Source organism: Phlebotomus argentipes, unplaced genomic scaffold, assembly GCF_947086385.1.
Source record: "Phlebotomus argentipes unplaced genomic scaffold, Phlebotomus argentipes genome assembly contig_39, whole genome shotgun sequence".
NCBI classification, from domain to species: domain Eukaryota; kingdom Metazoa; phylum Arthropoda; class Insecta; order Diptera; family Psychodidae; genus Phlebotomus; species Phlebotomus argentipes.
In genome coordinates this window covers 1,183,091-1,198,492 of record NW_026776182.1, presented here as the reverse complement: position 1 = coordinate 1,198,492, position 15,402 = coordinate 1,183,091, and the positions used below count along the sequence as shown (strand labels likewise).

General features: G+C 42.8%; 2 protein-coding genes across 4 annotated transcripts; one reads left to right on the top strand and one right to left on the bottom strand.

Moving 5' to 3' along the window:
- Positions 1 to 2,207: 2,207 nt before the first annotated feature.
- Positions 2,208 to 6,012, bottom strand: LOC132263794 (zinc transporter ZIP13 homolog). The gene is made up of 3 exons (XM_059763777.1): positions 5,569 to 6,012; positions 4,423 to 4,709; positions 2,208 to 3,397 (listed from the first exon to the last, which is right to left on the bottom strand). Exons 2-3 carry the CDS (start codon positions 4,655 to 4,657, stop codon positions 2,544 to 2,546), a joined length of 1,089 nt encoding a protein of 362 aa, XP_059619760.1. The 5' UTR covers positions 4,658 to 4,709; positions 5,569 to 6,012; the 3' UTR covers positions 2,208 to 2,543.
- A 253-nt stretch (positions 6,013 to 6,265) lies between these two features.
- Positions 6,266 to 12,439, top strand: LOC132263711 (RUN and FYVE domain-containing protein 2). 3 transcript variants are annotated; one of them, XM_059763636.1, is made up of 8 exons: positions 6,919 to 7,118; positions 7,201 to 7,523; positions 8,953 to 9,625; positions 9,693 to 9,954; positions 10,038 to 10,178; positions 10,919 to 11,016; positions 11,549 to 12,198; positions 12,267 to 12,439. In XM_059763636.1, the coding sequence occupies exons 2-7, from the start codon at positions 7,202 to 7,204 to the stop codon at positions 12,165 to 12,167; spliced, it is 2,115 nt and encodes a 704-aa protein (XP_059619619.1). In that variant the 5' UTR covers positions 6,919 to 7,118; position 7,201; the 3' UTR covers positions 12,168 to 12,198; positions 12,267 to 12,439. The 3 variants fall into 3 exon arrangements, with proteins under 3 accessions (XP_059619620.1, XP_059619621.1, XP_059619619.1); XM_059763637.1 differs by lacking the exons at positions 6,919 to 7,118; positions 7,201 to 7,523 and adding an exon at positions 6,266 to 6,647; XM_059763638.1 differs by lacking the exons at positions 11,549 to 12,198; positions 12,267 to 12,439 and having other exon boundaries at positions 6,912 to 7,118; positions 10,362 to 10,977.
- Positions 12,440 to 15,402: the final 2,963 nt, after the last annotated feature.

The window sequence follows — 15,402 nt, the reverse complement described above, 5'->3', positions numbered from 1 at the left end:
ACAGCATCTTCAATTGCTCCCCAATCAATATTGTGATTCAATGTGTAATGAGTGGGCAATGAGTCACTAGTGTAATATTTGTCACTCTGTCATTTTCCACATCGGCCAGAGTGTGCAGAAAAAAAACATTAATACAACATGCATGGCAAGAAATTGCATGAAATGCAATGTCAAAAGAAGTCTTTGAGAAAAGTTGTGAGGAGAAAAAAAAGATATTTTTGCAAAATGGTCAATTTGATTCTTGTTTCACTCTCGCGAATTTTAACGACCTACCCATAAATGCACATAAATGTTATATTATGACTCGGCTACATTGCTTTTGAATGCTCCCAATTGTATGTGTAAACTGAGAAGTGGAATTAAAAAAAATATCACCACTGAGTGGATGCAAAAGAAAATTGCAGCTCACAATGTGACAAAGTAAAAGCGTCTTGACCGTTCGATGGCCAAACTCTTTGGTGGAGTTATTGAGAAATTTAATATTATTGTTCTGAGAACATTTCGTTTCTTCTCGCTCACATTTCCAGTCCACTTCTCAGAAAACATCTATTGCTTCCATCAATTCGCAAATCGCTTCCGATGATTCATGGCGCATTGATTAGCTCTCTCGTGAGATTTCTAAAATAAACACTGCCAAGGATAAAAGTGAGATCATGATAAAGAAATTAGACAAACATTTTTGAAGTCTTCAGCATAAAATTCCTCGCGTTCTATTCGTGAGAATATCACGAAAAATATGTTGTAAGATATATATTTCTGTTCCAGTCAGCTGACTTTCTTGTGTGGGATCACAATAAACCAATTTTGTACTCGTGTTTTTCCGCGTGTTCCAGCTTTCTTGTAATCATGCAAGAAAGAATTTTAATATACATCAATTTCGATGAATATTGCCAATTAAATTTACATCGATTTCTCTTGATTTACTGTAAAGATAATTTCACAATATTTTATAATACGCGTCCTGTCGCATTTGTAGTATTATTTCAGCTTCAAATTGAATCATGGTTCTCATGAGCCCAACAAGACACTGGCTTATCATTTCATTTTTCTTTATTTTCCCTTTCTTGACATATAAAATTCATTGTTTCCCAGAACGAGGGAATTTGTTATTTCTTTACCCACATTTAGCCTGAAAATAATGCAGAAATGTCTCTCTTTTTTTTATTGGCAACAAACCAAGCAAAAAGTCGCGATGTTCCCAGGTGTTTAAGTGAATGGAATTAAATAATAATAATGTGGAGTTGGTGAAGTTGATAACACAAACATGGTGGGAGAAAATCGCTTGACTAAAACATTTTCATTGCCAAAAAACACACACCAAATTGCAATAAATTTGCATAAGGAAGAGTCTTTTCTCAATGTGAATTTAAAATGTCACGCGTGTATAAATGCACAATGCACTGTGAGTCGCCACGACGAATGCGCGAGACACTTAACAAATGGTTGGGGAGCATATTTAGAGGAGAATGAATGAAGAGTGGAGTGATGGGAAAGAGTGGCATTATCTCAAGAGAATATCGCGGTAAATAATTAAATTTGTACTGCGAACAGTCTGTAAGATCTTTAAAGATGTCTTTTCTTCCCTTTTCGAGAGCGTATATATCATATTTTTGGTTCATTCAGACAAATAGAGTGGAATTGAAAAGCATTTGTACAAATAATCTGCTTCATCATTTCCCTTCTCTATTGCTCCACTTGTTCTATATTTTATTTTTCCTCCAGTCTATTTTATTCTATTTACATTTTATCGGACACTCCAGCCGAGGCGCGTCTCTTGAGGGGACGCGAACGATCGCACCGTCTCCAGAGTGAAATTTAAGATGTTACTCGTAGTGTTGAACGTATTTCTCGACATTAGATATTTGTGCATGATCATCAGAATTTGATGTTAATTTCTCTTTCTCTCTCTCTCGCTGTTGTGCCTTCGCGCAAACAGTGATTTCGTGTGAGACGATGGAAAAAGGCAACTATTTTAAATATTTATTAATAACATACAGGCTCTATTCCATATATGGCGATTGGAGTGTGTTTTGAGACTGTTCTTTGTTTTATTTACCCTCCGTTTCTGACCACTAAAGCCTGAAATTTATTTGTCGCTAAATTTGGTGCCTTCTATTTCACTCCGTGTTTTGTAATTTCCCACTGAGAATTGAACATAAAGACGCTCTGAATGCGTTCTTTTGGGGGCATGAAAGGAAACACACAAATTTTTATCCACAGAAAAATATTTTTTTTTTTTACTTCTCTACGATATACTCAACAATATTTAACATTAATTGCTATACATAGTTAATTTTTCTTTTGTCTCAAATCACATGCCTTGGAGTTTTACCTCTTGTCTGCGCCAGAAGAGTATACAAAATCAATTTACACATATTTTCCCGCTCTCTAACAAACCTCCGCAGCTGTAAGCACTCTCAGTTGCTCTCTAAACTCACGCTCTAGTCATCTCCTCTAGACTAGACTGGGCTCTAGGTGTGGCGATGACGATTGGACAGCTTGTGTCGCCATCTATGGCAGATTGATGGGTGTGTGTCAGTGCTTTAGGATTCGAATGCGATGGTCATAAAAGCCATGAGTCCGATGCCGAAGATCAGCGCGGTGAATTGCTTCAGTGATTCTCGGGGATCAGATTCCTGGAGGAGATCCGGCAGGACAGTCACGAGGGCAATGTGAAGGAATCCACCGGCCGTGAAGGGCATTATCCACGAAGTGCGAGTCTCCACAGCTGATGTGACTGAGGAGCCGAATATGGCCACAAGAGCACCGATAAGTCCCGCGCCGGCGGTGAGAAGTTGCGCCTTGGCGGCGTCCCAGCGACTGAATCCCGAGCGCAGGAGGATGGCAAAGTCTCCCACTTCGTGCGGGATCTCGTGCAGGAGGATGGCAAAGGTGGCCAGAACACCGTGACGGAAGGAGACGAGAAAAGAGCCCGCCACTGCCAGGCCGTGCGTGAAATTGTCAATGGAATTGGCCAGGAGATTAAGGTAGCCGGCTACTTTGCGCTGTGGCTCTTTGTCTTTGCGCTCTTGTGCGGCCAGGAAGCATCCATTTGGCACATCTTCAATATCACACTTCCCATTCACGGTGCATTTGATGACCTCGCCATTGGCGGGCAGTTTTCCACCATGCTTCCTCAGCAGACAATTTGCAATCTCCACACACTTTGGCTGTGGATTGTTCTCGTCGGCATTTGTGTAGCCGGAAAAGATCTTCTCCACAATGGTGAAGATGAGAATGCCACCAAGCACCCACAGGCCACTTCTCATAGACGGATGCTCTCCGGGTGCGGACACATCGCCACTCCAGGCCTCCGGGAGCAGATGGAGGAAGACATCACCCAGCAGACCGCCCACAGCGAAGCTCAGGAGGAGTTTCAGAGTTTTGGACTCAGAAGCTGAAAACGGGGAAAAGATAAACACAAATCAATTTCTTTCCTCATTCATCACCTTGTAAGTCATCGAGATATCTTGTTGTCCTTCATAACTATTTTTTGTACGCTTCTCTCTCTCTCTTTCTGCCTCTTTGAATATACATATTTATCGCGAATGCTCGCAATATCAATTCTCTCGTGTTTCACTATGCGCTAAGGGAAATCATAGTCTGTTATAGTTCTTGATAGGAAGAAAATTATTGTTTTTACTTCAGTTTTTTGTTCTTGCAATGTTAAATATTGTTGTGAAATTCACTATGACAAATAATGTGATTATTTTCGAGGTTTTTTTTTAGAAGGTACTTAGTATTCAGTGGATTTTTGCCTTTCAGATGCTTGTCGCTGGCCACGAGACAACAAATTGAAATTATATCAGCAATTAATCTATAGATAGATAAATTGCATAAAAGTGTAATGTACGATTAGAGTAACTACGCGTGAATGATAAGACATGACAGTTGAACAAGTCAGAATTAGATTTGAGTTCCACTTAATTTCCAAGATCATCTTTCGCACGGGTCTTTTTTCTCCTAGTCATCCCCCTTTTGCAAAGCGGATAAATTCTTATCTCTTTCTCTCTTCGCCACTAAAACAAAACAGCGCAAATATTTCACGAGATAACAACATCGTGAATCATATTTAGAAGTTGCATTGAAATAATGTGGCTCATTAGCCCCAGTGCTTTGTGTTTTTTATTCACTGTTCTCTTATCAGAGTCTCTCTGGTTTTCTGTATTCCTCCTGACATGGTTTCTCTGCGTATCTTCCAGTTGGATAAGATCGACACAAGCTTCCTACATTTTTGTTCGGTTTTTGCCGTTGTGTACTTTTCCCCAAATGGTCGTTGAGGTGTGCAAAATCACAAATCGATTAAACAAATCAGTTTTGTTTGCCTGCACGTAACATTCAGTCGTGATAAGACGACAGAATGGCTCTTATAAATGTCCAATTTGAGAGTGATTTATTGCACTATGACTGAGATTTACTTACGATTGACTCCCTTCTTCTTGTCGTCCTCCGACTGAATGGGGATCAGCAGGAGGGGCAGAATGCCACTTAGTCCGATGAGAATGGAGCCGAGAACGGAGAACATCCAGGGTCTGTAGGGCATTGTGCTGATGAAGTCTGGGACATAGTTGTCCACGAGTTCCTTGCACACGAATTGGAGGGTGTCATCGAAGAAGACGCTCGTTATGTTGGCAATACTCATTATTGTTGCGTTCATGGTTGGTGTTTTTCAGTTGGAAACGGTCGTCATGTGAAGATTCAGATCGGCCCTGTTGGAGAAGACAAAAGTACTGGGTGAAATTGTCTGCCCTTATCTCTCGAGTTGGGTGATAACGATTGGAGAAGAAAACTAGAAGTGTTTTTCACTCTCTACAATGAGTTAGGCGATTTTGTAATTGAATGGTCGCTGATAAGAGATTGTATCAGTGGTTCTGTTATCGGTTATTGTGTCTCTGGAGTTGGTGGAGATGTTCCATGGAATCTACAGCACAGATAGTGATATCGCTTTGGATGATCCTCTTCATGGAAAATCTCACGCCAATTGCCAGAAGGCTTCGCGCATGTGGATCGTGTCATTTTTTTCTCTCACATTGTCCTCGGATTGTTGAGCACAAAAGAAGCCCAAATGGAATTTTATGCCGACTCATGATAACATTTCTCTGTTTGTTTAGGCATTTGTGGATAGTGAGAAAACCACCCATGTCCACTCTCTGTGCTGTGCTGTGCGTACACAAATTACATTGAAATTTCTGTCCCTGGCACTCTCACGGACTGGCGAGTGTCTGGAGGAGTGAGACGAGGCACTCTCTGGCGCACTCCAGTGCGTATTCCAGAAATTCCTCCATGCACTGTGGCGTGAACTCTATGAACTTTCCGGAGTCGAGATAACTACCACCTTTCACGATCGTTTCCTATTGAGATTTGACTCACATTGTGCAATAATCTGTTGCCAATATCAATTCACAGTGTTTCTCAGTCGCAAAATGAGACGCAAATGGTTGAAAAAGCGGCGGAATTGATAGAAAAAGCGAGACTCTTTGTTGGTCAATGGGTGACACACACTACTAGTTATTTTCCATTTGCACACTTTTCACGCCAAAACCTGTAAATTCCCTCAGGGATTCTTACCGAATAATGCCTTGTGGTTGACTGAGAGGGGATTTCGCTGGGAGTCTCTTGGCTTTTCACCAGCTCTGAGACGTTCTCCCTTCGGCACGTCCCTGTTGACTAATCTGCCCTGAGATTGAGTCAAGAGTACTGGATACGCGAGTGGGCCTCTCTCTCCTAATCACTCTTTCGTCACTACCACTCAATTGTCACGAGTGATCTCGCCTGCCAGTCGATCCGGGATGGATACACAATATCGATGAAATTTGCTCCAACGAGAGATTTGATAATGTTGCAGAGAAAAGGCGCAGAGCTTATTGTTCTCCGTCCATGTGTGCACTGTTTTTGCTTTTCGCCTCCGCACTGAAAAAGGGAGTAGTGTGCGTGCGTGTGTGTGAGTGGCTGTCAGCTCGTGTGGAACTTGTCCCAAACCCACTGTGGAATGTGTCCTACACGACTGACACACGGTGAGTCTTTAAGAATCTTTGGGGCTTTATGAGAACTGTGATTTCTCTGATGGCCACGAGAAGAGAATCGGGCAAATAAACATTGGACAACACAAGAAATCCCTTGTTTTCTATTCTCATAATTTTTTTCATATTCTCCACATGCAAACAGACATGAAATTCTGATCAAAACTCCACTAAACTCTGAAAACTTTCCATTTGCAGAGTCAATCTTTCCGCATTGAGTGCAATATTTGTGATCCTCTGAGGTGACAGTCGGGTTTGAGCGTCGACGTAAACACCGAGCGATTTTCTCTTCGCTATTCCGCAAAATATCCCTGTTTTCCCCGTGGAAATGATGAAAATTGTCATTAGATAGATTCGTTTGTGTCCACAGATAATGATAGTGAATATTTGGTGATCAATTGAGTGCATTTTTAGTGTAAAAGTCGGTGATAGTGAGTGCAATGTCTGGTGTTGAGTGGAAAAGTTTGTTCATTCGCAATGAATCTGATGAGGATTCCGCCCCCAGCGGCGCCCCAAGTCTCTCCCCATCACTCTCATCCATAGCAGAGTCCCTCACACGACGTCCGGCCAGTAATTCCCATCAGCCGCAACCGCAGCTTGTCACTTTCGATGGGAAGAAGATAAGAGGTAAGTGTTTGCTTTACTTTTCAGACCTTGTCTTTCCTCGTCCGGCATTCTTTCATCCCCTGATGAATCTGGATGAAAACCGTTTTTTCCAGCATTCCAAACATTTTGGCACACGATTTACCGCGTCTTTCGCCGAGAGATGTTTTCTCTTTTGCACGAGTGTGTGTGCTGTGTCTAAGGGTCCTGGGGGGTGAGGATGGGGGACGGGAGTTCGAGCCTGTCACAAAGAGGGTGGAAAAATCAATAATGTACTAGCTGAAAAGTGTTTAGTGAAGAACGTAGAAAAGTCTTGAGGCATATTTTTATCACATTTCTCTCGAATTTCACCGTTTTACACCCTCAATATCTGTCTAGTCGCCATCTCTGGGACTCCTTCCGGCTGGAGAAAGTGTCTCCTGCTGAGGATTTCACCTAGTTGCAGTGGGAAAATGCTGGAAAATTGAATATCGCCCAGAAGGTGAAAAAGTTGCGGTAGGGCTTGTGGCAAAATTCAACACATTTTCAGCGTGAAGTGTGTTAAATTGAGCGCTAAATCAGCACTTTTTCTCGGCAGAATGCAAGAAATGAGAGCTCTGCATGGGAACAGTGAGTCCAATAACAATGGAAGCCGCCAAATCCAGCTGCCGAAGACCGGGAAGACAATGGAGGAGATGGTGGGGGCGCAGGACACCATCTATCTCTGCAATTTCCGCGTCTCCGTGGACGGGGAGTGGCTGTGCCTGAAGGAGCTGCAGGATCTTGACATTCAGGATGGGAGTTCAGCGGCCGCGAAGGAGAACGGAGTTGTGTTTGTGTCCGGAGGGGGTGGTGGAGACTCCGGTGGCAATAACTGCGTAATTGGTCGGGACTCATCAGGACGATTCACAAATTTCAATGGTAAAAAAACCGTGTCTTTAGGGAAGAACGCATTTATGAATTATCTTGAGACTCTTGAGGTAACAAAGCATCTTTGGAGGAGGATTCTTTGAGTGACTGTGTCTGCTCTGGTTTGATCCTCTTCTCGCTGAGAATCTTGTATGCTGGAGTGGAGTATTCTCGAAAGATCTTCCGTCTTGGACTCGTGTGAACAATTGTGGCATTTTCCAATCGGAGCGATTCCACAGAATCACTCTCCATGTTCCCAACACTTCTAGAGAACAACTCAATTTCCTCTCCGTCACTGTTATTCCATTTTCCTGGGGAAATTTTCAAACTATTCTTTCTTTGATAACTCGATGAATTCCTCAATTTCTCGTACGCACCCTGAATCGGAGTGGATTTTCTCGCTTTTCTGCAGATGCAGCAATAGATTGTCAGGAGGAGAATAGGTATTGTCAGCACTACTGATGCGACGACACTCACGATTAGAAGAGTGTTATTTGGGATCTCCGATCCATTCGAGTATAAGTTATTGATGGAGACTTTAAGATCCTCATTATGAACGGTAGCGTTGATCCGATGAATTGCTCCAAATGCTGGAAGGACTTTTTGGGAATGACTTAAGATGGGTAAAACTTGGTGGTTGATCCACTTGAGGAGTCTTTCGTTGAAGTGTGAAATCTTTTCTTTCTGAGATTTCAAGCATTTGTGGCTTTTCGCGTAAAACTGCACGAGAGAATTTAAGGATTCTGGTGAATTAATGTTGTAACTTCTTCCACTGGGATATGCGATCTCTAAGGGGGATTTGTGGTTTCGTACGACTGGAATTTCTCCGTTAAAGTCCTCACAATGCATGCCATTGAAATTCCCCTCAAGTTCTTTGGGAAAGAGAGGAACTGCGGGTGTTTTCCGAACAGATTTTCTGATCATCCAAGTGTTTTCGGGGATTTTAAGATTTCTGTGAATGTTCTCAAGCAGTGACTGCATTTTCAGGATGTTCTCCAAATTTTCTTCTCCTCTGTAGAAGCTTTCTCTCTTCTCCACGAGTTTTTCACTGAAATACTTTCCAAATTCTTCGTCCACAATCAATTTGGAAGCTTCTCTGAACTCTTCAGACACAACAGTGTCGATATGTTTGGAGATCGCGTTGTACAGTTGACATCGGGAGCATTGCGTGTCTTCCGGTGTGAAGAAAATGCTATTGTATGTCTTTTGTAAGCTCTGAAGGCGTTTCAAAGTGTCTTCTGGGCAACACAATGTGAATTTTCCTTTAGGTCCGAACAGAACACTTCCTGATGTGTTCGTCTTGTGATTTTGATGGCCATTCTGGGCTGATATCGTAATGAAGATCATCAGTGGGATGACGATGTGAAATTGAGGAAAAATAAGCATTTTGTCACTGTTTATTGTTGCACAGTCGCCTGTGATTCACCTCCGATTCTTTCAGCTCGTGATCCCGCGGCTATCGAGAGGAGTAATCTGGTGAACATCTGCAAGTTGGTGGTGAAGGAGTTGCTGGAACAGTCACTGCGCTTCGGCCGGATGCTGGATTCGGATCATTTGCCGCTGCAGCACTTCTTCATTGTGTTGGAGCATGTGTTGAGGCATGGATTGCGACCGAAGAAAGGACTGCTGGGACCAAAGAAGGAGCTGTGGGACATTCTGCAGAGTGTGGAGAAGTATGCAGTTGAGGCTCAAGACATTACGGCGAGTGTGAGAGATTTGCCCACGGTGAGAACGCAGATTGGTCGGGCGAGAGCGTGGCTTCGGCTGGCACTGATGCAGAAGAAACTTGCCGATTATCTTCAAGCTCTGGTGGACAATCGCGATGAGGCATTAGCTGAATACTATGAACCTCATGCTCTTATGATGAGCGACGAGGTGATCCTCATCATGGGCATTCTCGTGGGGCTCAATGTGATTGACTGCAACTTGTGTGTGAAGGAGGAGGATCTGGACTCTCAGCAAGGTGTAATTGATTTCTCCCTGTACCTTCGCTCAAGCACACGAACGAGTCCAGAGGATGAGGTGCACACGATTGTGGAGACGGGAAGTTCGGAACATATGACGGCGGTGCTTGACCAGAAGAACTACATAGAGGAGCTCAATCGACACCTGAAGTACGGGAATTCATGTCAGTCTGGTGTGTTGTTAGCAAATGATCCACGAAATTCCTTCGTTTTTCAGTGCAACTGTGGCAAATCTGCAGGGGAAACTAGAATCACTGACCACCACAAATGCCCTGATGAAGGAGGATCTCGCTATAGCTAGGAATAGTTTGTTGTCTCTTCAAGCGGAAAATCTCGCTTTGCGCCAAAGTGGTCACAATCCAAATGCAAATGCTGGAGAGAACTTGAATGTGCACGATAGAATTGATCCGGAACTCGAGAGGGCGTTGGGTGATGAGAAGAAGAAGAGGCAAGAATTGGAGCGAGAATTGGAGTTGCAAGTTAGTTCGTGGGAATTATATTATTCTACCCTCTTGAGCATGTGACGAGAGAGTGTGTCTATTTAACTTTTACATCCTCTTAGGTTTCCCTAAAGGCTGAGACGGAGATGGCAATGAAGTTGCTGGAGAAGGACATTCATGAGAAGCAGGACACGATTGTATCTTTGCGGAGACAATTGGAGGACATAAAGCAAATCAATCTGGAAATGTACAAGAAGCTTCAGGTAAAATTGCTCACCCTTTGAAAAGGGGTAGAAATCCTTCAAAACCATTTCATGTTATCCGCACAATCTCATGATGATCTCATGAGAATTATGATTTCCCTGGGTTCCTTAAGACATCACCAAATAACCATTGATTGCCCTGATGATGGGATAAGATGTTGATACATATTGTGAAAAACACAGGAGTGCGAGGGAGAACTCACTCAAAAGGGTGAAATGGTGTCGAGATTGCAGGCAAAGGCATCCCAGATTGGCAAAATACTCACAACACTGGAGAAGAAGTATGAGGGATCTGACGCATTGGACTCACCCTTGGCCACAACACCCTCCACGGGGGTGCCGCCGGTGAAGCGGCCACACTTGCGTGTCGATCCAATACCGCCATTCAATGCCAACAAAATGCGAAAGTCACCCTCTGTGGAGACAAAGTCTGCCAGGACTCCGATGGAACAGAACACTCCGTCGGTGGCTTCGTCGTCGCTTCACGTCACGGGGAAAGCGACTGATTGAAAAATCCTCGTCTCGCGAGAGCATCTTTTTAGAATAATTTTCCAAGCTTTCACTGTTGAGCGGAGTTTAGTTGTTCATTTGACCACCATGCTGTTGAACTTTTTCCTTTTCTTCATTGGATTTTTCCTCTCTGGACGACGATTCTCCCAATGGTGAACGGATGGATGGGAGGATTTGTTGTCTGTTAAGTCAAAGGGTGGAAAATTCACGTGATTGAATATATTTTATAGGAATGCGAATCATCCCTTAAGCACAAAACTGAGTTGCTGTCGAAGCTTGAAGCCCAGAAAGAGGCCATGGCAAGTGCTTTAACGCAATTAGAGAGCAAGTATGATCATTTAATACTTTGCCTTTTTTGTATTTGTGTAAAATATATTGTATTGATATGAAAATCCAGAAAAAATACAAGACACTGTGCTACGATGAGTAAATTGTCTCCTAATGGAATTATATTAACCTTTAAGCTACTCCTTAAAAGAGAGAAAGAGAGAGAGAGTGAGTGAAGAGAGAGAGAGAGAGAGTCACAGAATGGTTTTCAGACTCTATTAAAAACAATGTGAACTCAAAAAGTCATTTAATTATGTATAATAAACTACAAAAATAAAGATCAACAAAAACAAGGTTTTACGCAGTTTTAATTGCTTTACTTTAGTGTTACTTATACTTATTTTTAATTATATTTATCCTAATTTAACGTATAATTTTCATTTTGACAGATGTTTTTGGCAAGAAATAAAATATGTAAATTATCATTAATTAAGTTTTGTGTGGTACTTTTTCTGGATTTTCTTTTAATTTACCCGCATTTCTCTTTTAATGAAGCTCTAAATGATCTAATTGTCACATTAAAAACTTCCCAGATACTCTTCAGAAACCACGAGCTTAGCTGTTCTGCAGGACACGTCGCAGACTCTGTCGATTCAGATGATGGCTTGCGAGGAGCGAGCAGCTCGTGTGGAGGCGGACTTGAGGATTGAGCGTGAGTGGAGGAATTCTCTGCAGGAGAAGGAAGTGAAATTGAAGGAGCAGATTAATGCACTCCAGCTGAATGTGAAGGAGCTGCGAGACGACGCCCGGAAGCATGAGAAGGTCGTGACGGAGCTGAATACGCTGAAGAGGAAGTGGCAGGAGGCACAGTACACACTCGAGGAGCTGGGCATGCAGCTGAGCGTGAGCAAGCTGCAGATATCGGAACTGAAGGAGAGACAGTCTAGCCACGATAGCAGTCTCGCCGCCAGCACAACGGACATCACGGGCAGCGGAGTGTGGACGCCGGATAAGTTGAGCTCAAAGTGTCGCAGCTGCAGTCGTGAATTCAGCATCACGCGACGGAAGCATCACTGCAGGAACTGTGGCGAGATTTTCTGTCACAACTGCTCAGAGCAAATGGCACCCTTGCCAAATGCCCAGGGACAGTTGGGGAAGCCCGTGAGAGTGTGCGACGGGTGCTGGGAAGTCATCAATGCCACTCGTAATTAATACATCGATACTTCGTGGCCTTAACATGCCTGTGAGTTTTCCTTCCTCTAGTTTCTACCCTCTTATTGTTGGTGGCTAATGAAGATGTCTTTCTTTCAGATCAAATGATATTACAGATGAACTTATATTTTTCGATCAAAATTACGCTAATCACACGAGACGAATATCGATGGATAACCCCAAGGAGAGTAATTTGTACTGTGAAGAATGCAGATGAAAAGACAAAGATGAGAAGACGGTTTTATTGAAGGAAAATATGTGGTTTTTTGAATGTTATTTGAGATTCCTTTTGCACGATGGGATATCCTAGATAATATCCTGCGAAGGTGTTTTTAAGAACAGTGCTGATAAATTTGGTGTCTTATCTTGGGCAAGAACCGTCAGCGATTGCCAGACACTTGACTGTGAGTGGAATGAGTCGCGAGGATTCCCCAGCGTCTGCCGCGGATTGGGGTCACAGACAGGAAAAGAAGTATCTATAGAGGTAGAATTTTTCTTAATTAATTACGGCATATTCACTTTCGTTGTCTCTGTTTCACTTTCTTCCGCTTGGCTTTTTCCAGTTGCGTGAGATTAATTGCATACAACTGGCGCGGGCTTTTCATCTTTCGCGGCGAATTCAGGTGAGTGAGACATTTTCCCTGTGAGAGTAATTGTGCGATATACTTCTGGCTGGCGGTATTTTCAATGGGAATTGGTGGGCGGGTTGCGAAGGTGCGATCGAATGGGCCCCTCGGGTGTCCAATGCTCACAGAGTAATAGAAAAGTACCTTTTCGGTGCTGCGAGGGTTGAGAATGACGGTGTGGGGGGTTTTCCTGCTGACAACTATGAATAAATTGCATTTTTCCCTTTTCCTGGTCGTCGCCACACATATGTTTATATTTTATACGGTCTGCTCGCATGTTTGGTCCATGTGGAATTTATTCAATACAATTTCCAGGCATCGTGTGCCTCCCACTTTCGATTCCTTCTGTCTTCCGTCTGCCCTATCTGCAAGAAATTGCAAAATTGAGGGAAAAGAAGAGAAATTAAATCCCAGGAGAATCTGACTTTCTCTTCCTTTTGCCAAGGCGGAAGGGGATTGTTTAGAGAGAAGAAGAAGAAGATGAGGTAGGAAAGAAACAGAGTCCATCTCAACTGTCTTGTCGTCTTCTCAAGTGCGTGAGTGGTTACGAGACATGCTCTTGAGCAGTTTGCGTGTATTATGATTCTAATGTTGGCCATCGACGAAATCTTTGTCATCTTGTCTAGTGTTGCGTGGCTGAAAGTCAGGCTTAGCAAGATTACAACATCTGTTCATTCTCCACAGTGAGTGTGAGTGATGAAAAAGAAACTAGACCTGGAATTATCCCCGTTTCTTGTGAGGTTTTGGGCGGTGAGTCGGAGGGGGTCAAAGTGAATCAGCATTTGTTGTTCCGGAACGAAGCCGGAGGGCCCTCTAAAACCAATCCCTATCGACCGTCCGGCATGAGAGGAATGTGGGATGATGAACAATATTGTGTGCGACACACGTCGCAGGTAACTTCTGTGTGAAGCCCGGGGGTGGTGTGGGATGGCCGAGGGAGGAGATCATGACGAGTTTCTCTGTTGCGCTTCCATGTCTCCCCAATGGTGAGGCACCCTCTCCCTGTGCCGGTGTGTACTATGGCAACCGTAATAAAAAGAAATAAAAACCATAACGACCCCATTCCGACCATCCTTCGACTCTCTCTCGCTCTCGCCATCGCCCTGGGATTCCCTTGGCCACACACACACAGTGTGGGGTGGGTGGAAAGTTTGGAGACAACACACGTAACTCCAGCGTCCATCGTTGCAAAGTAGGGGAGAAGAAGGAAAGCTGTATGTCCTTAGGTTCCTCGGAATGCATCACATTTTCCTCTCTTTTCTGCTTTCATTCACATTTGTCGTGTTTAAAGTATTTACATATACTCGGTAAATGAGCGCTGTATGGCCTACAGACTCAAATTAGATCTCTGCATTTAAACAGAGTCAAGGGGAAGATAATATGGCCAGAAGTGGTGTACAGCTCATCGGAAGTATTGGGAAATGTTCAAAAGCTTACAATATTCCTTCACTGAATGATTTTTTTTATTACCAAATTATCATGATTTTTAGGCTAGAAAGAATTATAAAAATCCTTTTCTAGGTTATGTAATTTGAATTAGAGAATTTGTGTGGAAATATTGTGTATCAGGTATTTTTGGAAGTGTTGTACAGATTTAAGGCATATTATCTTCCCCTTGAGCAGAGTGAGGAAAGTAGAGAAAAATGTATCTCTGGCAGTTAGTAGCGAAAGGCTCTGCATTGCTCACAAAATTGCCTCACTATCAGTTCTTTGCAACACAGATGCCCTTGTACCTTAAGTTTTCAATGTGTTCAATGTTGTAATGATATTGCTAAAAATTGCAGACTGACCAAAATTAGTGCGTGGGAAACTTTTTGGAACACTGCTCTTGAAATGTACAAAATATTTTAACAGTTTTCAATGAAAATTTCCTACTGCAGTCGTCTATTTCTTTGAGTGTATTTGGCTGAATTTATGGGGTGATGATGATGCATGTGTGAGTGTGCTTGAGGGTTAATTTTGTTGATGTCCAACCCTCTTTCCGCCCAGTTTTCACGACTATAGTGTGTGTGTGTGTGGAAGGGATGTAGTGAAATGTTTTCCTGCTTCTCGAACTGTGAACTCCTCATAATTCACTCTCTCGCTATCGATCGCTGTGATCGCGACAAGGATCAACAAGAAGACTTATTCTGGTGGATAAAAATCGATGTTGGCAAAGTGACTCTTGTGATCGCGCGCGTGTGCTCTTTTCGCTTAATTTGATGAATTTCTCAAATCGTCATTTGCCGTGGACAAAACATAGTATAAGAGACACAGCCGTAGAAAGAGAAGATGATTAAAGACACCGGTTTTTTTTGTCTTCAACCATGTCTTGCATAATTTTTACCTTTTAATAGTATTTCAATTTTTCTTCTTCATTTCTCTTGTGATTTATCTCGAGGCAGTGCTATGTGTGTGTTTTTTTTTCTCGCTCTGTCTGAAAATCTTTCTGGTCTTGAGGAATTTTTTGGTGCTCTGTCAACAAGAAATTTCATGTGCGAGAGAAATAAATCTGCATAGTCCAAAAAATTAGTAATTTCTTTTTAAGACTAACATGTACACACTTTTGGTGAGAAGTGAGAGAGAAATGATGAAAAATTGTCGTTATGAATTTATGAAATTACAGTGCG